The sequence below is a fragment of the Wyeomyia smithii genome, chromosome 1, assembly GCF_029784165.1.
Source record: "Wyeomyia smithii strain HCP4-BCI-WySm-NY-G18 chromosome 1, ASM2978416v1, whole genome shotgun sequence".
NCBI lineage: Eukaryota > Metazoa > Arthropoda > Insecta > Diptera > Culicidae > Wyeomyia > Wyeomyia smithii.
Genome location: NC_073694.1, coordinates 143,051,762 through 143,077,275, shown reverse-complemented (window position 1 = coordinate 143,077,275; position 25,514 = coordinate 143,051,762). Strand labels below are relative to the sequence as shown.

Sequence of the window (25,514 nt, the reverse complement as noted above, 5' to 3'; positions counted from 1 at the left end):
CCGGACAATGGTGGGGAGCCCACCCAGGAGACCTTATAAGGCTTTACCAAACAACGATACTGTCTGTTATTGAGTACGGATGTTTCTGCTTCCGCTCCGCAGCAAACACACATTTGATCAAACTGGAGCGAATACAATATCGTTGTTTGCGTATCGCCTTGGGTTGCATGCAGTCGACCCATACGATGAGTTTGGAGATCTTAGCTGGAGTACTACCATTGAAAAACCGCTTCTGGAGCCTGTCTTCTCGTATTCTAATCAAATGTGAGGTCTGAACCGTCCCGTGATTGAAAATTTCGTAAGGTTAATCGAACTTAATTCTCAAACCCGTTTTATGACATTGTATTTCAATCACATGTCCCAAAATATTAACCCTTCTTCGAATATTCCAAATCGTGTCGACTTATCAAATACTTCTGGTCTGACTGTGTTTTTCGATACATCCATGATAGAAGAAACTCGTGGAATCCCGGATCATTTACGCGTGCAGCAGATCCCTGAAATTTTTTCCAATAAATATCGAAACATCAACTGCGACAATATGTACTACACTGACGGATCACTTCTTGATGGGTCCACTGGCTTCGGTATCTTCAATAACAATTTAACCGTCTCCCATAAGCTCGATAATCCTGCTTCGGTTTACGTCGCAGAATTAGCTGTAATTCAGTACACCCTAGGGATTATCGAAAAAATGCCCACGGACCATTATTTCATCTTTACGGACAGTCTCAGTTCCATTGAGGCTCTCCGATCGATGAAAGATGTTAAGCACTCTCCGTATTTCCTGGGAAAAATACGGGAACATCTGAGTGCTTTATCCGAAAAATCGTATCAGATTACCTTAGCGTGGGTCCCTTCTCACTGCTCGATACCGGGCAATGAGAAAGCGGACTCTTTGGCTAAGGTGGGCGCAACAAACGTTGGAATTTATGAAAGACCAATTGCCTACAATGAATTTTTCGCATTTGTACGTCAGAATACGATCATCAGTTGGCAAAATTCTTGGACCAAGGGGGAACTGGGAAGGTGGTTACATTCCATAATCCCCAAGGTATCGACGAACCCGTGGTTCAAGGGGTTGGATGTAGGTCGGGATTTCATTTGCGTGATGTCCCGGCTTATGTCCAATCACTATAGATTTGACGCGCATCTCCGTCGTGTTGGGCTCGGGGAGAGTGGTATCTGTGCCTGTGGTGAAGGTTATCACGACATAGAGCACGTTGTTTGGTCATGCCCTGTACACCGTGACGCCAGGTCTAGATTAATAGCTTCCCTGCAGGCCGAAGGTAGGCAGCTGGCTGTTCCTGTTCGTGATGTCTTGGCGAGCCGTGACCTATCCTACATGTCCCTTATATACGTTTTCCTGAAATCCATCCACGCCCCAGTTTAGTCCTATCCCCTTCCGCCTACATCCAACCAAACGACAAGAACACGTTAAGACCCCGGATCCGGAAACAGCAATCAGACCCGCACGATACTCTCAAGGCCCGATGGAAACAACCCAATATGCCAGTCCGTAATATCTTGGCCCAGCAGCGGAACAAATTTAATATGCTGCTTACCTATGGCAATGAAAACCATCAAACAGCAAACCTGTGCTTTTAATGCAAAATATTCTAGCTTTAAGTTAGATTTAGTTTCAGCTCGTAGTCGGCAGCGAGGATAAAAAATTTGCTTTTAGTTATTAAGATACTTTAGAAAGTAAGCTACCAGATATAATTGGCGCCGTTAAACATTGAATTGTATTTGTGCCGTGTCAAATAAACTATAGATGGGGAAAAAAAACCACGTATTCAAGCTGGAAATCGGGCCTACTGACGATGTACAAAACCCCAATTAAACCAGTAGTTCTCTAAGGACTTGAAACGGAGGACATACGGGCGCTGATCGTATTCGAACGGAAAGTGTTGCGGACAATATTCGGTGGAGTTCAAACCGGAAGCGGCGAGTGGCGCAGGCGTATGAAGAACGAGCTGCAGGGACTACTTGGAGAGATTCCCATTGTGCACCTCACGAAAGTTGGGAGGCTGCGATGGGCCGGACATGTCGCGAGTATACCGAACTACAGTGTTTTAAAATCGGTTCTCTTCAAGAACCTCATCGGTACCAGAAACAGAGGGTTTCAACGTTTTAGGTAGCTTGACCAGGTTGAAGTTGATCTGCGAGTGTCGAGACGCCTAGGAAATTGGCGACGAGTAACCCAGGAGCGTGGAGAGTGAAGGGAAATTCTGGTTACGGCTCTCATTGTTCGGAAGCAGCGTTTAGAACGAAACTTTACATTTTTCAATGGTACAATAGCTAGTAGCATCAAAAGTATCAATTTCACACATTTTGCTAGACGCATAACTGGTTTTACAATTGTTTGCTGTAAGAATGCAGCAAATTTGTTGAATACTGAACGAGTTATAAGCATTTGAAATTAATCAGTTCTAATGACGCTCAACAACAATATCGCACGCTAGCCTGGGGGGCAAATAGCGGTCTGGATCAACTAGTTCAGTTGAGAGAATTCGCTATCGAAATTGTTTTTGGTACATTTTGCATGTTATTGAAAAGCTACAACGATACACCGTACCCCAGTGCTGAGTCGAGAAAATTTCCAGCTTGAAAAGATCCTCGACCTGAACGGAAATCGAACCCGACATCACAACCATGTGGTGTTTAACGTTTTTGGTGCTTGCAGAAAATAAGAGTCCACTACTAAATCTTCACGATCCTATAATGTTTTCTCTCAACACCAAAGATGACAATATTCATCCCGTTATATTAGGAGCAGGTAGAATTTACGCAAAATACCTAATTGTTCTGATTGTCATGTCACTCATCTTGCAATGGGACATTTCTATACTTATAAAACTCCGACGATGTCCTTGACACCTCCATGAGATGAACATCGTTAGCAGCTTAATCAAAACGATCTTACATTGGAGATAAGCTTCCGCTTAATCACGGGAATTTCAACAGGTGTTGCTGAAATGCTGTCATCTTGTTGGATCTTTTCTGTATGCTTTTTCATCGAAACCGCGCATTCATTCATGTAAATTACACAACTACGTGCAGTAATGATAATTATGCTTCTTTGTCACCCTGGAGCACCCACACAACCACATACAAATACATGCGCGTTCGTTTTCTGTGGCCCATGTTGGCGACCGTTTGTACGGCCATCCGTCCGTCAGAAATAACTACCGCTGGAAGTAGCGCTCAATTTTCCTGGGAAAATGAGCAGACCGTTTTCTCTTTATTGCTGGAACGATTAAAGCCGAAGAGTTTCGTCCCATCAACATGTTACACACATTAGAAAAGATATTAGAACTAGTTGTTAAAGGCCAGCTTCTAGAATATTTAAATAGTAACTCGTTGCTAATTCCGGAACAATCAGGCTACCGGGAAGGCCACTCATGTGAAACCGCGTTAAACTTAGTACTAGCAAAATGGAAAGATAACTTAGAAAATAGAGACACAATATTTGCTGTTTTTTTGGATCTAAAACGCGCTTTTGAGACAATTTCTAGGCCCTTATTGTTGAACACAATCAAGCGCTTTGGAATTTCGAGTACTGCATTCAGATGGTTTGAAAGCTATTTGTCTGACAGAACTCAACGGACTGTTTTTAATGATTCTGTTTCTAGTCCCGTGGAGAATGATCTTGGAGTTCCACAGGGAAGTGTATTAGGGCCCCTTTTGTTCATTATGTATATAAATGACATGCGACGAGTTTTACGTTTTTGTGATATTAATCTTTTTGCCGATGACACCGTATTATTCATTGCAGCTAAGAACGTAGAAGAAGCCGTTTCACACTTGAACGAAGATTTACGTTCTCTAAGCAGATGGTTGAAGTATAAGCAATTGAAATTGAATATTGATAAAACTAAATTTATGATTTTCTCGCGCACCGTTGTAAATGATGATGTCTCTGTTTTGATTGATGATGAGGCAATTGGTCGCGTTCGGGAGATCAAATATCTTGGCGTGATTATTGATGACAATCTAAAGTTCAACGCTCACATTGACAATGTCATCAAGAAAATTGCCAAAAAGTATGGAATTCTATGCCGTCTGAAAAACGAATTAACGATTAGTAGTAAAATACAGCTATACAAGTCAATCATCTCTCCACATTTGGATTTTTGCCCTACTTTTTTATACTTAGCCAATAACACACAACTGTTGAGGTTACAGCGTTTGCAGAATAGAATAATGCGTTTGATTTTAAATTGTGATAGATTAACTTCCTCTGTTTTCATGTTGGACGCTTTGCAATGGCTATCTGTGAAGCAGCGAGTTGTTTATTTGTCTATGGTGTTCATTTTTAAAATAATTAATGGTTTGCTACCTCAATATTTGAGTGATCGAATTGAAAGAGGAAGAGATTTTCATAGATATAACACTAGAACCGCGGATGAAATAAGAACACCTTTCTTTCTAACGAGAGCTTCACAAAATTCATTGTTTTATAAAGGTATAAATTTTTTCAATTCGATGCCAAGACATGTTAAACGTGCACCAACACTTGCGGAGTTCAAGAGACAATGTATTTCACACGTGAAAGTTTCTATTGTATAGAACGATACTAAGTTTTTCAAAATGATGTAGAGTTCACCTGACGAAGTTTGAACAAACGGATCTTAAATGACGAAGTTTAACAAACGGATTTATTTTAGATGAACTATTTGTTTTGGTTTCTATTCATATATTGATTGTTTTATTGAAGCTTGTAAATGACGAAGTTTTATACGAACGGATCTGATTGTGTTGTAAAATTTTATTTATATGTTTATATTAAATTGGACTTTTCTAAATTTATAACAACAAAACTACTGTGTTCGTCACGGTGATGATGATGGATTTTTTTTTTCTTTCATTATTGTTGTTGTAGCTTTAAAAATAATAGAAAGAGACTACAAAAGCTTGAGCCTCGCGCGCGGTTTTCAGATATAAATGATTTCTTTTAGCAAATTAAAATTGTTATTTGAATGCTTAGAGAAAATCATGAAATAGTTGTGGTTGGTCTGGCTGAAGGTCATGAAAACCCTGTACTAGTTTTGTGTGCTCTATGAATCAAGTATACAGTTTTTGAAGAAGTTTATATCTGGAGGTAAAATCAGTTCGTTTTTTTTTTGTTTTGTATAACTGATTAAAATGTGATCACATTAATTATCTATAGATAAATCGTCCAGCTCAAACCTTTGTAGGGGTATGTGGCGGGACCATCATCATCATCATCATCATCATCATCATCAATTTGCTTTTGTGAAGGTTAGTTCCTGTACTCATTTTGATATTCTCGTATGCTTATCAGTTATATTCATCTCGATTTAATAGCTTGGAAGGTTTTGTACACCAGCACTTGGGTCGCAACGCTTGCAAGGGGTGTAGTGTACAAATACCGATGGATAGTGAGGTAACATATATGGTAGTTAAAACGCAGACTTTAGACTTTTCCCTAGAGGTCATTCGCTGATTCTTTATGAAAAGAAAAAATATTGTTCATGTTTGGTAGGCTTATGTTATGAGTTCATGTTTAAAAAAAAATCTTAATATACTTACACTAACTAGTCTTCGCTTCGGTTTGATCAGTGGACGGTTCTGGCCGTTCATTTTGTAATAGAGACCGCAGGCGTTGCACAAATAATGACCGGTACCGTCCCGTCGCCACAGAGGCGTCGATGTAGCACCACAGTTCACACACTCTCGGCCCTCTGCAAAGTTGTGGAATAGAGGAAAAGAAATACCAAATTAGAACTTATTATCTCAAGGCTGCGTATCGTGTTTTGATCGGTTTGTAGTAGACACATGTTACATTTTAATTGCTTCTTTGTTTTTGATAGGAAGTACCCCCGGGGAAAGCTGGCAGTGTGACAGGTGTGTTTGCATTATTACTCAAGTGACGTTGATGGATGGAAGTGGATTCACCACTACGTATGTTTCATAATTTATACACTAATTAACTTGGCTGTGTAACAAATAACTAAGTGGAACGGAATGTAGCAGAAATGTTTCAGTATCTAACAACTAATGCACGGTCTTCACACGATCCACGAAATAACTCAAATGAGTGGTCGAGCAAATGATTTTAAAATTGAATAATATTGTAGGATCACTTATTTGTAGCGTACCATCATGTCGCTTTGAAAGAAGATGTTTAATATCATTTTGAGTCTGTCAATTGTTGGAAAACTGGTGATCGCAACAGATTAGAGTGAAATTTTTGACAGCGACAGCAAAATAGTAACGTATAGATAGCGTTACCAAGAAATACACACGTTATGATATCATGCATGCTGTTCAACGTGTATTTTCATAATATGAAAATACACCATATTCGTAAAATCATGAGTTCACATACAGTTTGTATAAACCACATGAGTTTTTAGATATACTTCACTGATTATTAAACATCTACGAATTTACAACAATCAATATTTATCGTAGTGGTCGTTGTTGAAGTGAATAGAGTACGGCAAATTCGGTCCGAAGCCCGATCATAACAGAAACTTCCGGAACTAGGGTGGTCGGTATTACCGACTTTTCGAAAAACCGGTAGTTCGGTATTCTTAAAAATAAAAACCGGTAAAACCGGTAAAAAACCGGTATTTTTATTTTTTTCGGATTAATACAAACCAGGGGTCACGCGTGGTCTTTGAACCTTCTTTTTCAACTACAAAATTCTTAAAATCGTAGTTTGGGAACGCAAGCTATTCTCTCTGTACTATTTAAAAATAAAACTAAAAATAAGTAAAGATATAGGGTGTCGAATGTCTCCGGTAGTGGTTTTCTTCGGCCAGTTTTCTGCCGCAGTCTTATGCAAAAACCTGCCGAAGTAAAACACTGCCGAAGACGTTACCTACATAAATTTGGATTTGAAATTTATTTTTTGCTTAGCGTCTCAGGTTGCATCTATGTATGGACATGTCGCTGCATAATTATGTTCTTGCATTTATGAGTACCTACGATTCATTACTATCCAGATTTTTTGTGTTAGATTCGGACCTCTCCGACCATTGTTTTGATCTCTTGTGGTATACGATGCAGATACAACACTGCATAAATTTGTTGTGTATGTTTGAAAAACTTCAATGAATGAATCTAGTGATATGATTACGAAGAACATAATTTCGAAACTCATGTTAACAAAAAATGCAGATTTTTATTTCAATTTTCTTTCATATTGCAAAACTTAGTTACAAGTTAGTGAATTACTTTAAAATTCTTCGAAAACAATATTTCAAACTGTTGAGAAAAGTATATGGATGAAAGAAACCTTTTTGAACAGTTCGTCCAAATATTTATTATTATATTTTTTTTATTAATTTCAGCTGCTGATGGTGAAACGAAAAATGTGGCATATGAACAAGTTTTTAATTGAAATAGAAATAAATATTTAAAATGAGTAAAAATATAGAAATTCATAGAAAAAGCAGAAACTTTTACACGAGCAAGGTAGGGTACATTCAGCTAGTTGTTGATAAAAGCCCGCTGCGGTATGGGCACGAAGCTTTGACCATGCTGCTACAGCTATTTAAATTTCACTTTTTCAAGGAGCAGTAATTTTTAGGATGAAATTCTTAATTGGTTGATTATTTCATCCTGTAAACACTTTGTATCAACAAAACATCAATTTCTAATCCAAATTTATATTTATTTACTTATTTTTTAGTTTTAACTTAAATAGCTTAAAATGAATAATGACTTGCGTTTTTTTCGCTGACATGATTGTGATTACTGCCTCAAACTATGATTTTCAAAATTTGTAGTTAAACTGGTAGGTTCAAAACCCGTGAGTTGCCTCTGTGAGTTTGAGTGTGTAATGAGATTAGCAGTTCTACTTGAAAAATAAATGTTAAAATGTATAAAGGGCAAATTAATATTCAGTGTTGCTTTTGTCTAAATTTATTTATTATTATTCGTCATGTGATTTGTAACGCATACCTTAGTGGGTAGCATTCATTAGCCTTACAATGATCTATGAATATTGTGACAATTTTATTTTTAATATGAAGAAAAATACCGAAAATACTGGTTTTTTCGCCTCTCCAATACCGGTATTTCGGTATTGAAAAAAATATCGGTTTTACCGGTTTTACCGGTTTTTGTTTTACCGGTAAACCACCCTATCCGGAACAGACCAGAACGGAGAGTTTCGGAACTGGTAGCGATCCGGTTAAGGCTCACAGGGACCGGAATAGCCCGGTTTGAATTGACAGTTAAACTAGGCACGATGAATATCACAAATAGGCAAACCATAGAAAGGCTCTATGCTTAGAACAAAAACGGTTTGTTTGATCGGTACAGTGTCTACGGCTAAGTTGTAGATACTATTTTACCCCTGTTAAAAAATAAAACACTGTAATAACAAAATTTAGAAAAATATTTTCTCTTAGTAAATTTGAGTTTTTCAATTGTTATTTCTCCATGTTTGAATAATCATCAACGTTAGGATTGTTTTTTGCTGTGTGCATGTATTTTTTTTTTAAATGAGCATTTTCAAAAGTTTTTTTTGTAATTTTGTTTATTTTCTATAACAGTGTATATTTTTTTGGAGAAACAAAATAACTATCTACAACTTTACCGAAGACATAACACCACTTTTCGGGTTATGTTTCTATATGTGTAAATAATCATCATTGTTTGAGTATCATTTGGTCGGCGTGTGACCAGACCGAACCAAGCGCCAGTTTTTGAGTTATTAACAACAAAGGATGCGAAAATTAATAATCTATCTTGCATAAAAAAACGAATCATTTGAACAGTTCAAAATGATATTATAATAAAAATTTTCTGCAGCAGCTAACTGGAAACAAACAGGATTGGCAAACTTTGGTTTCGATTTGGCTGCACGCCGACCATTTGGAAGTTTTGAAAAAAATCAATGCTTAAAAAATTAGCTCTTTTACATCTTTAGTACTATCCAGTATTTTTCTGCAATTTTCTATCATCCGTTTAATGTTCTGTAATTGGTAAGTTCCCTTTAATAGGCTGTCTAATAATAGTTTTTGATCGGACTTCAAAACGGATAACATATTGCTTCTTACTAGATTTTGTTCACCAAAAATGGTAGCAACTATAGTAACAGTAATATATTGTGACAGAAGTGCCTCAAACTACATTCGTTGTTTTGCTTTCGTCTCGATTAGACGCAAATTGTTTATCTCCGTTTGATTCGCAAAATAACAATACACGAGTTACGGGTACGGGTGTTTTTTTTCGATTAGTTTTTTGTGCTGTGCGATAACAATAGACTGCAGTATATCGGCAGAAACATCTTCTGCACACTGGTAGGAGCAGGCTACCCCGCCAGTAATCTGATACGCAGCTGATATATCAGCAAGAATAATTCTCCCGCACCGCTGTTACCCAGCTAGCAGCACGGACCACCATACGATCGAGCGAGTGGAAGTCAACTACAAGTAGCATCTACAAGGTCGCGTGTAGGATACGGCCACTGTTTCACAACACGAAGCTGGATCGTCATTGTTTGTTCTGCGGAGACACTCGACTGATCCTACTATCAGCCGTGAGGTCGTGTCTTAGACGTTCGGTGAAGTATTCACTTTAGATTTTTTATCATTATTATTAATATTATTACTATCAATATTATTATTATTAATATTATTATTATTATTATTATTATTATTATTATTATTATTATTATTATTATTATTATTATTGTTGTTATTATTATTATAATTATTATTATTATAATTATTATTACTATTGTCATTAGTATTAGTATTACTGTCTTTTTTTTATTTTGATCCATTGTAGTTTGAAAAATTGTTTTTAAAATTTAATATCAACTATTTGATCCCCCCACACATTCGAATATTTATCGTTTGTGTGCGGTAGAGCGTAACGCTCCCGCAAAATGGACGACATGCAGGTGCAACTTTTCCTGGATGTGGAAACAAATGGGGAAGAAATTGAAATTTCCCCCAGCAGTTCTCCCTTACCTTCCCCTGTACCACCACCGCTACCTAGCCCCGTACCAAGGGTACCGGAAATACGGGTAAAAGCTTACCCAGATGCCGCTAGCGGTCCCTACGTTGTTTACTTCCGGCCCATAAAAAACCTTTGAATATAATTCAAATAGGCAAAGACCTGGCAAAACAGTTTTCGGCCGTAACCGAGATTACGAAGGTGAGGCCGAACAAACTGCGAGTTGTCGTGAGTAGCTTGAAGCAAGCAAACGAAATTGCTAGCTACGAGCTCTTTACAAGGGAGTACCGCGTGTACATCCCTGCCAAGGACGTGGAGATCGACGGTGTGGTTACCGAAGGAAGCCTCACGGTCGATGACATTTTGCGTCACGGGGTTGGCTGCTTCAAGAACCCCCTGATTCAAGATGTAAAGATACTGGATGTCAAGCAATTGCATTCAGTATCCATCGAAGAAGGGAAGAAGAAATTCCTCCCTTCGGATTCCCTCCGTGTAACATTCGCCGGATCCGCACTGCCGAACTACATCTCTTTGGACAGGGTTCGTCTGCCTGTACGCCTGTTCGTACCGCGGGTCATGCATTGCCAAAACTGCAAGCAGTTAGGTCATACAGCCACCTACTGCTGCAACAAGGCACGCTGCAGCAAGTGCGGAGGCAATCATGCTGAGACCGCTTGCTGTGAGGATACTGAAAAGTGTCTTTACTGCGAGGGAACTCGGCATGATCTTTCGGCGTGTCCCGCGTACAAACAGCGCGAGGAAAAAATCAAGCGTTCCCTCAAGGAACGATCAAAGCGCTCTTTTGCAGAAATGCTTAAGAGGGCTGAGCCACCCTCGACAGGAAACATCTTTTCCTTTCTGCCAACCGATGAGGGTACATCTGACGATCCCGTCGAAGGGTGCTCTTATGCCATGCCAGAAGGATCTAGGAAGAGGAGATTGATCAACTCTCCTAATCTTTCTCGCAAAGGTCGCAAGATAACCCCTAGCGGAATGACCAATAAGCCAACACAAAAAGCAAGCGGTGAAGAAAAACCGAAGCAAGTTCCTCCCGGATTTAATTTTAAATCAAACCAGGAGTACCCACCGCTTCCTGGGGCACCAAAAACCCCTCGTGCACCCATTTCTCGATCAGAAGATAAAAAAGAAACAGGGTTCGTGAAATTTTCTGATATTGTGGACTGGATATTTAAAACATTCAACATACCAGATCCCCTTCAAAATATTCTTCTTGCCCTACTTCCTACAGTGAAAACCTTTTTGAAGCAACTAGCAGCAACTTGGCCCCTCATTTCAGCTATTATATCTTTCGATGACTAATACGGCGAAAGAGGTTAGGAATTTTATCACTGTATTACAGTGGAATTGCAGAAGTATCATCCCCAAGTTCGATCTATTTTCTCATTTAATAAATACACACAATTGTGACGCATTTGCGCTCTGTGAAACTTTTCTCAATTCAAACGATCAACTCAATTTCCACGATTTTAACATTATTCGTCGAGATCGAGACTCACACGGTGGAGGGGTACTTTTAGGGATTAAAAAGTGCTATTCCTTCTTCAGAATCGACCTCCCCTCGATCTCGAATATTGAAGTCGTTGCCATTCAAACAAATATGAATGGAAAAGACCTATGCCTTGTTTCGTTATATATCCCTCCATCCACGCGGATTGAACAGAGGCATCTCACTGATATAGCAGAGTTGCTACCCGCGCCTTTTTTGATATTGGGAGATTTTAATTCTCACTGTTCGCTATGGGGGTCGCTGTACGACGACAACCGATCTTCTTTAATCTGTAACTTAATCGACGACTTCAATATGACACTTTTGAATACTGGGGAAGCGACACGTGTACCTAATCCTCCAGCACGTGAAAGCGTGCTTGACCTATCCCTTTGCTCGACATCACTAGCGTTAGATTGCCGGTGGAAAGTAATCAACGATCCCCACGGTAGTGATCACCTACCAATCGTTATCTCAATTGCTAATGGGTCAACTCCAACGGATCCAATCAATATTGCGTATGACCTCACACGTAACATTGATTGGAAGTCTTATGAGACCATAATATCGCAAAGAATCGAGTCCCACGTGGAACTTCCTCCGGAGGAAGAATACGCGTTCCTTTCTGGCTTGATCATCGACGCCGCGACTCAAGCTCAGACGAAACCGATACCCGGGGTAACGATTAGACAGCGACCTCCCAACAAATGGTGGGACAAAGAGTGCTCTGAGCTGTACGCGCGAAGGTCCGCGGCGTATAATGACTACCGGGAGTACGGTACTGTCAACCTACTTCGAAAGTACGAGGCACTGGGCAGGCAGATGAAGAGCTTAGTAAAGGCGAAAAAACGCGGGTACTGGCGGCGGTTCGTAAACGCGTTGTCGAGGGGAACAGCGATGAGCACTCTTTGGGATACCGCCAGACGCATGCGGAATCGTAACGTTTCGAATGAGTCCGAGGAGTATTCAGATCGCTGGATACTCGATTTCGCCAAAAAGGTCTGTCCGGACTCTGTCCCCGAACAGAAGACCTTTCGCGACGCGTTTTTATTAGCTACGGAAGAGCCTCTATTTTCGATGTTGGAATTTTCAATGGCTCTCCTCTCGTGCAACAATAAAGCTCCAGGGTTGGATAGAATCAAATTCAACTTGTTGAAGAATCTACCCGACTCTGCAAAAAGACGCTTGTTGAACTTGTTCAACAAGTTCCTTGAGCTAAACATAGTTCCGCACGACTGGAGGGAGGTAAAAGTCATTGCTATTCAAAAACCCGGAAAACCCGCCTCTGATCACAATTTATATAGGCCGATTGCTATGCTCTCTTGCCTCCGGAAATTAATGGAGAAAATGATCCTCTTACGGTTAGACAGATGGGTCGAAACAAATGGTTTACTTTCAGATACTCAATTTGGCTTTCGCCGGGGCAAAGGAACGAACGATTGCCTAGCGTTGCTTTCTACCGAAATTCAACTCGCCTTTGCTCGAAAAGAGCAAATGGCCTCTGCATTCTTGGACATTAAGGGGGCATTTGACTCTGTCTCTGTAGAAGTTTTAACCGAGAAACTTCATTCGCAGGGACTTTCACCAAATTTGAATAATTTTTTGCTCAATTTGTTGTCAAAAAAGCATATGTATTTCTCACATGGTGATTCGACAACTTCCCGAATTAGTTACATGGGTCTTCCCCAAGGCTCATGTTTAAGCCCTCTCCTATATAATTTTTACGTCAATGACATTGATGAATGTCTTGCAAATTCATGCACGCTAAGGCAACTTGCAGACGATAGCGTTGTATCCATTACTGGAAGCGAAACTAACGATCTGCAAGGACCATTGCAATATACCTTAGACAATTTGTCTGAATGGGCTCTTAAGCTGGGTATCGAATTCTCTCCGGAGAAAACTGAGCTGGTCGTTTTTTCTAGGAAGCATAACCTAGCTCAGCTGCAGCTCCTACTTTCGGGTAAAACGATTACTCAGGTTTTAGTCGCTAAATATCTCGGGGTCTGGTTCGACTCTAAATGCACCTGGGCTTGTCATATTAGGTATCTGACACAAAAATGTCAACAGAGGATTAATTTTCTTCGTACGATTACCGGAACTTGGTGGGGTGCTCACCCAGGAGACCTTCTAAGGTTATACCAAACAACGATATTGTCAGTTCTTGAGTACGGCTGTTTCTGCTTTCGCTCCGCCGCGAACACGCACATTATAAAATTAGAGAGAATACAATATCGTTGTTTGCGTATTGCCTTGGGCTGCATGCAGTCGACCCATACGATGAGTCTTGAGGTGCTAGCGGGTATTCTTCCGTTGAAACATCGTTTTTGGAATCTCTCTTACCGGTTGCTAATTCGATGCACAGTTATGAACCCATTAGTAATTGAAAATTTCGAGAGGTTGGTCGACCTTCAATCTCAATCCAGGTTTATGACTTTATATTTTGACTATATGGCTCAAGATATTAATCCTTCTTCATACGATTTCTCCAATATCGCACTTTTAGGTACTTCTAATAATGCTATATTCTTCGACACCACCATGAAAGAAGATATTATTGGTATCCCGGATCAATTGCGACCGCAAGAGATCCCTAAGATTTTTTCCAATAAGTTCAAACATGTTAGTTGTGATAAAATGTTTTACACTGACGGATCTAATCTAGATGAGTCCACTGGCTTCGGTGTTTTTCACGAAAGTTTTATCGCCTCCTACAAACTCGATGCTCCTGCTTCCGTGTACGTCGCAGAACTTGCTGCTATTCAGTACTCTCTTGGGATCATCGAAACCCTACCCATAGACCACTACTTCATCTTCACAGACAGTCTCAGTGCCATTGAGGCTCTGCGATCGATGAAGACTGTGAAGCACACCCCGTATTTCCTGGGGAAAATACGGCGGTTTTTAAGTGCTTTGACAGATAAAAAATACCGGGTTACCTTAGCGTGGGTCCCTTCTCATTGTTCCATTCCGGGCAATGAAAAGGCTGACGCTTTAGCTAAGGTGGGTGCTATTGACGGCGATATTTACGTAAGACCAATTGCTTATGATGAATTTTATAGCATTTTGCGTCAGAGAACACTCAACAGTTGGCAATCATCATGGAACTCAGATGAACTGGGACGGTGGCTACATTCCATTTTTCCTAAGGTATCGACGAAAGCATGGTTCAAGGGGTTGGATGTAGGTCGGGACTTCATTCGCGTGATGTCCAGCCTTATGTCCAATCACTACACGTTAAACACGCATCTCTTTCGTATAGGGCTTGTAGACAGTAATCACTGCGTTTGTGGCGATGGCTACCATGACATCGAGCATGTTGTTTGGTCGTGTACCGGATACTGTGGTGTTAGGTCCGAGCTTATAGATTCCCTTCGGGCCCGAGGAAAACAACCGAACGTACCCGTTAGAGACATTCTGGGAAGCGGTGATCTCCAGTACATGACACAGCTGTACGTGTTCATAAAACACGCTGGTATTAAAGTATGAAACTCTTCTATCTATTTGTTAGATTACCATTCCCGCTACACGCTGAAAGAAGATGATACACTAAACTGGAGACACTCAAACGCAGACTCGGCATCTTTATGTTCACGTAGACACCTCAGTCCAAACTGCTCAAATAGAACATCACTGCTTAGCCATGTACAAATAAATAAATCGTATAACTCAATATAGTTAAAATCAAAATTGTAACTCCCCTCCTCTCACCTTAAATCCCCACTAGCTCGTAGTCGGCAGCGAGATATAAAAAATGTGCCTTCCTCTTTTCCCTGCTAATTTAGAATTTAAAAAAAATGTACTTGGCTCAGTTAAACATAAATTGTATCGTGCCGTGTCAAATAAACTATTTTAAAACTTAAAAAAGAAGTGCCTCAAATGTGGCACACTTATTTCGATATCGTAGTTTATTTGCATTTTCGGGTGCCACTTGCTGCGCACTTTTGTCAATCGCTCCCCCACTCAATATCAGCGGTCTACCATCCAAAAGTCCACATAATGAAGAACAGAAATGTTTATAAATACCTGTAACTTGTCTTCAGCACATTTTTATACGAATTAACCAAAACATTAGTCAATCGAGTTCCACCAGCTTCCCTCGCCCACTACTTCGTTTATTCGAACGGAATAATCTCCAAGGAATCGTTGTTCCAGACACGCAACACATAACAGAAACAATATCTTACATGATACCAAACGAGCAAACGGAACACAATGATGACAACGATACGGGTTGTTCGTTCTTCCCTCCCCCTTCATTGCCTTTACCAGCGATCTTTACACGTCTGCATTTTTTTGTCTCCGTAGACCTCTCTCGTTGGGTCTGTCAGAAGAAGCTTCCTCTTGGAGGTCGCTTTTCGTTCCAAGTTTGCCCCTCTCGACTCGAACGCCTCGCTATACCATAGTGCGCTTAACCAAATAAGGTCTCGAGCCCGCCTATTTCACTTCCACCCTCAAACCCGGGCCATCGACGCACACGGTGAGGGTTTTGTCTCCAGCGATTTATTTTGGAAAGATCATTAAGCAACTGATTTATTATCGGTCACCAAAAAAGTCTCTTTTTCGCTTGAGGCTTCTGTCTCTAGCAAAGGAAGAAACTCACACGCTTTATACTGTTCTTGAACAAGATAGGTCGTGGAAATCAAGCATGCGGAAGGATTCGTTTTAACGTGCATTAATCGTGACAGCAAGGTGAGTAATGTTTCTATAGTTGCGCATCCCGACTGGAACTGCATCGTCATTAAGCCATCGGATGATATTGTATACCGTATTGTAATGTGAATCAAACCTCCAAAACTATTTTGTCAATTAACTGACATCTGATATCGTGAAATTGCTTGTGCGACTGTATCACCACAAACAAATCACGCTAGAAAGACATAGCTGAACTGATAGGCGAAACAAAACGATTTTTTTTCGGTTCCTTGTCTCAACCCTGCTTTTTAGTGGGCACAAACCTCACTGTATCTTCTTTTGTCGAGCAGACAGGTAACACGCCGGTGTTTCTCGCTCCGATTCTGGGAAAATATTTGTATGCGAGGGGAAGCGCATAGGAAAATAAACAGCAAAGTATAATATTCAAAATATAAATGAATAAATTTTTAAATTTATGTCATCGCTACCGAAACGGTTATTGATATCGTGGGGCTCTAGGAAAACACCAACCTCATTAGTGGTGAGAACGAGGGCGGAGATTGATGGTTTCCAGTTGTTCCGTTGTGATGGTCAGGGTGGATGGTGGAACTAGAGAAAGCGTAAGTCCAGCGTGTTGTTTATAATGAATTTTCGAAATGGTAGGTGATCGTAGTACAGGAAGTGCTAGTTCAATAGTAAACTAGGAATTATTATAAATACTGTGAGATATGAAAGTATACTCGTGAAATTTCATATAGTGAAATTATAACTCCCCAAATTATTAGCCTCCCCAGCTGGTCTCGAGGTACGATGCCAGTCATCGTAGGTTCGAGTCTTGACTCGGGAGAGACTGTTAGTGTCAGTAGGATCGTAGCGCTAGCCCCGCAACTGTCATGTACACTTAACGGTTGGCTGCGAAGTCTGTGTATAGTGAACAGAAGGTCAAGTTCCGAATCGGAATGTAGCACCTTTGCTTTAAAATTATAACTTAAAACTGATAGACGATTTTACACTAAACTACGTACTAGAAACGATTTTACACTAAAATAATAACAATTGTTTGAAGCTTTAAAGATGCTAGGTTATAGAGTCTAGTAAGCGGTAACAATAGGGATGTCGAGTTTTTTATTAGCTAACAGAAACCCGATAAAGAAGTTTGTCGTGTCTAGATTGGCCTACAGAAATCAACAGAATCGTTTCGGTTGAAAAATGAAACGGGTCTCTGGACTCCGTTTTTGGTGCAGTACGATTAACTCAATTCTTCTCCTCTGAGAACAGAAATTACCATTGAGGAGAAAGCGTTGTTTAGGTGATTGAACCAAGTCCTTGAACAAACAAATAAAACAGATCATTTTACATAATGTTTTCTATGATTGAAAACAAATTGAAAGTAAAATGAGACTCGTAACGCTGGAGCTACATTTTCATTACGGTTTAAAACTGGTACGATGAATTTCTTCTACCTAAAGTCACTTTCAGTTAGTATTTGGCAGCTTCTTTTCATTTATTGCAGTGCCCCTAGTTGTCATATCAAGAAACTATTGACAGTAATTTGATCTACAGTCGAATCTCTCTATTACACCAATTCACATAGCGACAAATCTCTCTATAGCGCCATTCTCAATGGTCCCTTCTGCTTCATGTTCATAAAACTGCTTCGTTTTATTGCGACATTTCTCTATAACGACGGTCCCTTGCGATGTCGCTATAAAGCGATTCGACTATATATGGTTTGTTAATGCAGTAGTGAAAATTTCAACAAGAAAACACACTTTCGGAAGTTATTGACGATACAACGCGTTGGGAACCCGACGTGGCCAGGATTGTAAAATTTTCAAATTTTTCCTTTTTTGCCTTTCTCCTAGAAAAGTATAGCAATCACTTGCAAAACCGAAAGTATAAAAGTGCTCCAAAGGGCCGAATGGCATATATCACTCGACTCAGCTCGACGAGCTGAGCATTTTCTGTATGTGTGTGTGTGTGTGTGTGTGTGTGTGTGTGTATGTGTGTGTGTGTGTGTGTGTGTGTGTGTGTGTGTGTGTGTGTGTGTGTGTGTGTGTGTGTGTGTGTATGTGCAGATTTTTATTCTCACTCACTTTTCTCAGAGATGGCTGGACCGATTTTCATGAAATTAATTGCAAATGAAAGGCCTTGTTGCCCCATAAGGCCCTATTGAATTTCATTGTAATCGGATTTTTAGTTTAGAGGTTCTGTTTAAAAATGTGAAAATCATGAAACAACAATAGCTCAGAAACTACACAACCGATTTGAACAAAATTGGTCTCAAAAGAACGGGCTACCTAGAAAACCCTTAAGTTTTGAATTTCATAAATTGAACTTGTGGTTAAAAAGTTATGAAAAGAAACGTGTTCTGGAGACTGTTTAATCTCACTCATGTTTCTCAGAGATGGCTGTACCGATTTTCATAAAATCAGTGTCAAATGGAAGGTCTAGTTGCCCCATAAGACCCTATTGATTTGTTTTGCAGTCGGACTATTACTTTGCCTGTTATGTTTAAAAATGTGTAATCCAGCTATGCAAAGGAACATATTCCGAAGACTACTTGGACTCACTCATTTTTCTCAGAGATGGCCGACCCGATTTCCACAAAATTAGTGTCAAATGAATGGTCTAGCTGCCTCAGAAGACCCTATTAAACTGTAATCGAACTGTAACTTCGTTTGTAATGTGCCGACTTGTGAAAATCACGAAACTCCATTATCTCAGAAACTACACTACCGATTTGATTATTATTATCAGATGAGCGGGCTAGTTAAGGGTTAACTGATAAATTATGATTGAACACGTGGTTTCAAAGTTTGGCTGCCCTACACGTTCTTATTTCATTTGATTATAATCGAACTTAAGCAACCGTTATGTATTAAATTGTTAATAAAACAACGAAAGTCTACTATCTCAAAGATTACATGACTTATTTGAACATAACTAGTGTCATACGAACGAGTCATCTCTCAAACTGACAAATAACAAACTTCATAACAATTTGATATGTGGCTCAAAATTTATGAAAAGAAGAGAAATTCAAAGACTATTTAAAACTATACCTGCTTTGATCGATATATGTGGCCTCAACATAATTTAAATGTGGTGTCGTACTATTTGAACGTTCCAAGTTCATTGATTCCTTGCGGTTTGTTTGAAGTCTGCAAATGCACGACGAATCGGCCATAGGATATGATCAAAGTCAAATAACAAATCGTTTGAAATGATTGGTTTTATCGAAATGACAACATCCTCGTCTATTGGCTTCTGTACATCGCCTTAATTCTGAATATAGTCATATTGGGTGGTATTCTGTCATTATCAGCAGACTTTCTGGCATCAATCTGACACCGGAAATACCCATATTGGGAGGTATTTTTGGTTGTTTTCCAGAAACTAAAAGTGGTCGTCTTCAAATTCAAAATAGTGTCCAGGGTCAATGTTTGGTTTCTATGCATCATCACGTTTACGGAAATATCCATATTGAGTATTATTCGGTCATTTCCGGCTGTTGCCTATAAGTTGCCATTTAGCAATTCAAAATGGTGCCTGAGGTCAACTGTTAGCTCCTTGCATCATTCTGGTTCCAGAGATACTCATATTGGATAGTATTTGTTTATTTTAGGCTGTTTTTCACAAACCGGTAGTCGCCATCTTGGATTTCAAAATGGTATTTAGGATACTGGTTAAAGAAAAACTCATATTGTGTGATATTTGGTCACTTTGGACTGTTTTCCCGAATAAACTAGGATAACAGCCCTCAGGGCATCTGAATAACGAATCATGGCATTTTTGGATTCATTTTGTTGTTCTCTGTTATCTAAATATGGAATATCATGTTATAGGATTTGGCTTACTTGATAACAAGACATCACATCATGTTATCGTTTTGTTGTTCAACTTCACTCGGGTTTCAGAAGCCGAAAGTCGTCATTTTGGACTTTAAAATTGCCTGTGAAATCAATTTCTGTCATCTGGGCGTAATTCTGGTTCCGAAAACATTCATATTGAATGGTAATTGGTCATTTCCGGCTGTCTGCCAGACACCGGAAGTCACCATCTTAAAATTCAAGATTGTGTCTGTGATAAATTTTTAGCTTCTGTGCATCTTTCTGGTTCCAGAAATACTAATATTTCATGGGAATCGTCCATTTCAGGCTGTTTTCCAGAAACCGGAAGTTGCTATCTTACAATTCAAAATGTTGTCGGAAGTCGATTTGTGGCTCCAGTGCATCATTACGGTTCCGGAAATACCAATATTGGGTGGTATTTGGTCATTTGCCGCTGTTTTTCCGACACTGGAAGTCGCCATTTTGGATTTCATAATGGCATTTGGAGACAATTTCTGGATTTTGAACGGCATACTGGTTAAAGAAAAACTCATATTGGTGGTATTTGGTCATTTTCTGCTGTTTTCAGAAACCGGAAGTCGCTATCTTAGAATTTAAAATGCTATCTGTGGTCGATTTTAGCTCCTGTGTATTATTTTAGATCCGGATATTATTATATTGGGTGGAAATCGGCCATTTTCGGCTGTTTTCCAGAAACCGGAATTGCCATCTTACAATCCAAAATGTTGTCTGAGGTCGGTTATGGAACATATTTGTTACCACTAAAAACATTCACATGCCAAATTTGATTCCATTTAGTTGATTAGTTCGCGAGATGTGCAAAGATTTGTGAAGAAACATGTACTTCCAGAAGAGGGAGGGGCGTCAAACCATCATGGATATATTTGTTACCTCTAAAGACATTCACATACCAAATTTGGTTGTATTTTCTTGATTGGCTCTTGAGCTGTGCGAAATTTGTGTTTCATTTTCATGGGATCCCTCCCTTATAGAAGAGGGAGTCGGGTTTCAAACCATTATGTACATATTTGTTACCACTAAAAACATTAACCTGCCAAATTTTGTTCCATTTGGTTGATTAGTTCTCGAGATGTGCACAAATTTGTGTTTCATCCAACTGTTATGGACATATTAGTTACCCCTTAAAACATCCACATGCCAAATTCGGTTTGCTCTTGAGTTGTGCAGAAATTTATGTTTCATTTGTATGGGACCCCTTCCTTCCAGAAGAGGGAGGGGTCTCAAACTATCATAGGAACCTTTATCGGCACCAAAAACCCCTACATACAAATTTTCACGTCGATCGGTTCGGTAGTTTTCGGGCCTATATGGATCAGACAGACAGACAGATTTGACTGCATTTTTATATGTAAAGATTACAACATCAATATTTTAGAACCTGAAGAGTGAATATACATTTATTGGATTGAAGCGTTCATGTAAATCTATTTTTACAAATAAAAAATTGAATGAGAAAGGCTGGGTCTGACCGCTAGGTGGATTAATTTAGGTTTTTTTGGATCGGATCATACAAAGCATCGAAATCTGGGAACGAAGGAGACATGGGCAGTCAACAACTATCCTTGAATCCTCGGGCGTGATTTGGCGAAAAAGTCCACGGTGAACAACCGTTTAGTTCGGTAAATTAGAACTCGGGAAGGCTTGCGATCTAATCAGGCTTGCAAAGCAGTCCAGCCAGATCTGCAGATTTTTCCAGGGATCCACGGATGTTTCAATTCTACAGATGTACAATATATGGGTAAGCCCGTAGTCATACGTAGAAATCCATAGAATCCACGGATTTGGACAAAATAGCTTGGATATCTCTGCAGCAATCATTCCAATAGGACGCTGAAACAAAAGCTGGTCACCGAATGCCGCGCAAAGAAGCTATACGAGCAAGTGTTTACCATGTACAAAGAATGCATTTTGATGGACGATGAAGTATTCGTAAAACTGGATTTCAGACAAATTTAACCTTACCAAGCTGGAGAGAAGCTTGTGCGTAGGTTAAGTTTATGCAGGTAAATTTACCCGTAAGTTTTCCATTTGGCTAGGGATCTGTAGTTATGGAGAAAAAAACAAGGTTTTCTGTCCCTGGGAAACGATGAATGGAAAAGTTTACAGGGAGGAGTCCGATGAAGTTTATAAAAGTGGTGGAACAAGGTGCCAAATAACGTTACCAGCAAAACTGATCAGAAAAGGAAGGGCGGTATGAATGAATTTTTTTGATTTGCACCTGCTTCCTAAATTCATAACTCATAAATTTTATATCGTGAAGTCTACCGTAAAAATCTATTGGATGAAACGTTTACTATACGCCAAACCTCGATAAGTTAGAAAAAAAAACATGCCAATTCATCATTTATTTATACAGGGTGACAAAAAAGTCCGGTCGAACAGGAAAATCTCAATATTACAAAGAATAAGAAGAAAATCTGAATCTGGCTTTCATAGCTTTATTCAGTAACTCATAAAGATACTTCACAGACGATATCTCGGAATTACACCACCTTTCTCTGATCGAACCAGTTTCAGACGTCTCGGAAAGTCGTCGCAAGCGGCGCGTACGTGCTCCATCGGCATCTCGTCCCAGATTTTCGTGATAACTCGCTTGAATTGCTTCAAATTTGTATCCCCACACGAAATAATCCAGTGGATTCAGATCCGGAGACGACGGAGGCCATTTGCGGTGTGGGATGGGGCGCCATCTTGCTGCAAGCAGTAGTAATCGTCTTCAAACAATAGTTCAGCTTGAGGCGGAACATTTTTATTCAAAACCGTGTCCAGGTAGTACGCTGCGCTGATTTTGACCCCTTTATCGATAAAAATTAGAGGCAGTTTACCTCTCTTGCAAATGGCTCTCCAAACCATCACTGACGTCTTATTTTGGAACCGGGAAACGTTCAGCTTGTCCGCAGGAGCTTGCTGGAGGCTCGCACTCCGAACTCGATCATTTTGGCGATTGACTGTTTGCACCAAAACGAACAGCTTCTCGTCCGAAAAAATAATTTCGTCATCTGCGCGCCAACCGAGCAACTCCCGCGACCGTTGATACCTCTTGTCCTTTGTAGCTTTGGTAACCCCATGAACCACCTGTTTTTTGTACGGTGTAAGTTGTAAATCCTTGCGCAGAAGCAGGCGGATAGATTCTCGGTTCATTTTAAGATTCCTGGCCAGCTTCCGTGCAGATTGGGCGGGTTTCCGGCGAATCCGGTCTCGTATAATCTTTTTCAGCCTTGGAGCTCTCACAGACCTTGGTCGTCCAGATCGTGCCTTGTCCTAGGTGCTTCCGGTCTCTAGGTACCGATTCAAGGTCCAGTACACGAATTTCCCGTTGATTCCGAGCGGTTTTAGGTGTTTGAATATGTGTCCTGGTTTGTACCCTTTTACATATTCAGCGATAACAGCTGCTCTTAAGTCTGCCATGGCTCACAACTCAATGTAAACAAACTGCACAGAAACGCAACTCTGCCACTTGGGCAGCAAAGTTAACCCTTTCATTTGACATATAGATGGCACCAGAGAGATGCAACGTGTAGGCTACAGGTGACCCCAAAGAAGTGTGACCGGACTTTTTTGTCACCGTGTAGACTTCTGAGCGGAGTACGATTCAGTTAAGTGAAACGTGTTATGGGAGATTATGATTACGGCTTCCCAAAAAAAAACTGACGTTGTTACCACTATTTCGGAGTCCTGAAATTAGGGAGATAACATAAGGAAAGATCAGCGTCAAAAATTGTACTAATCGTTTGTCGGGTGTTGCAAACAAAGATCGGAAAACTGTCGTCAGTATTTAGTATTTAGTATGTAGTATTCAGTATTTGGTATTTAGTATTTAGTATTTAGTATTTAATATTGAGTATTTAATATTGAGTAATAAGTATTAAGTATTAAGTATTTAGTATTTAGTATTAAGTATTTGGTATTTGGTATTTAGTATTTAGTATTTAGTATTTAGTATTTAGTATTTAGTATTCAGTATTTAGTATTTAGTATTTAGTATTTAGTATTTAGTATTTGGTATTTAGTATTTAGTATTTAGTATTTAGTATTTAGTATTTAGTATTTAGTATTTAGTATTTAGTATTTAGTATTTAGTATTTAGTATTTAGTATTTAGTATTTAGTATTTAGTATTTAGTATTTAGTATTTAGTATTTAGTATTTAGTATTTAGTATTTAGTATTTAGTATTTAGTGTTTAGTATTTAGTATTTAGTTTTTAGTTTTTAGTATTTAGTATTTAGTATTTAGTATTTAGTATTTAGTATATAGTATTTAGTATTTAGTATTTAGTATTTAGTATTTAGTATTTAGTATTTAGTTTTTAGTATTAAGTATTAAGTATTAAATAGAGGAGCTGGCAACACGACTAACCGATAATATGTGCCCCGAAAGCAATCCGTTAAAGTTATTGATTTATAAGTGAAATGAGGGGCCAAACTTGCTAAAAAGTGTACAGCTGTGATCTGTGATGCTTTGTTTAAGTGAGAAAAGTGGAGATTTTGTGAAAAACACAGTGTTCTATGCGTGGAAGTTATAATTTATCCACGAAATCAAGTTGAAAATTGTTAGGCCAGTTAGGTTGCGTGAGTGTGAGTGCCTATTTCGTGCGTCGCGCTAACAAGCGGTTCATTATTAACGTACGATAATGGAGTGCATATGGTGGTGTGAACGAAGAGAACGGCACTTCCTGGAGAGCGGAGAGTATAGCGTTGCGCTGTGCTAGTCGGCGTTTGTTTCGCTGGTATAGGCATAACCAAACTAAAACAGATGAGTATATGTTTGTTGTATCAAACATTTCATGAATGTAAGGCTATGTGTGTAGTGGTTTTTAGCGGGCAGAAGCGTGAATGTGTGATCTGTTGGGTGCACGAGGTGTGGTAGCTTTTCGGCTGCGAGTAGGGTTTTTTTTTGTTTGCGCGATGAGTCTTGAAATGTTTTACTTTTTTCTCCCACAAGTGAAAGCAATGAGAATCGTCAGGTGAGGTAGGTTAACTTATCAACGGGCTCGATACGACATACACGATTCGCTTTTGGAATTTTATTTCTTTTTCCTAATTGGTCCGCGTTCGAATATGGTTTACATCATGTGATGATCCACCGGATACCACGTAGTTGCCAGTTTGAGGAACGACGTAGCGTGCCGTTTTGATTGTGGCCGTTATGAATGTTTAACTGTTACAGTTTCGATTGTCCAAATAGAAAACAGAGTGCAATTAAGATGTTTTTCTGAAGACTTTTTTCGTGTGGTTTTGTGTAATAGTGTTGTTTATTAGAATTTATGGTAGAATAGATTAATTAAGTTGTATTTACTGATGTGTCGTGTGCCATGAATTTTTAAACGCACTGACTCTCGCATGACAGGTAATAGAAAATTCAATGGAGTCGAGTTTGACTTTCGAGGATTATTTAGTCAGCCTGAAATAATCATGATTGGTTTGGTCCTGTCAATAATTTCAAGACTTTTGATTAGTATGTACATCTACACCTGATGTTTGCACTTAATGTTTTAGATGCACCAAGCTTTGCCATTTTTCTATCTTTCCAACAGTATCACACCCATTATAAG

General features: G+C 39.4%; 1 protein-coding gene across 5 annotated transcripts in view; it reads right to left on the bottom strand.

The window, feature by feature from the left end:
- Nucleotides 1–25,514, bottom strand: part of LOC129729306 (GATA-binding factor C-like) — a 320,588-nt gene that overhangs the window by 94,931 nt on the left and 200,143 nt on the right. For all 5 annotated transcript variants that reach the window (XM_055687816.1, XM_055687828.1, XM_055687831.1 and 2 more), the window contains exon 4: nt 5,557–5,708. In XM_055687816.1, the coding sequence (XP_055543791.1) occupies nt 5,557–5,708 (152 nt within the window). The remainder of the gene's footprint in view (nt 1–5,556; nt 5,709–25,514) is intronic.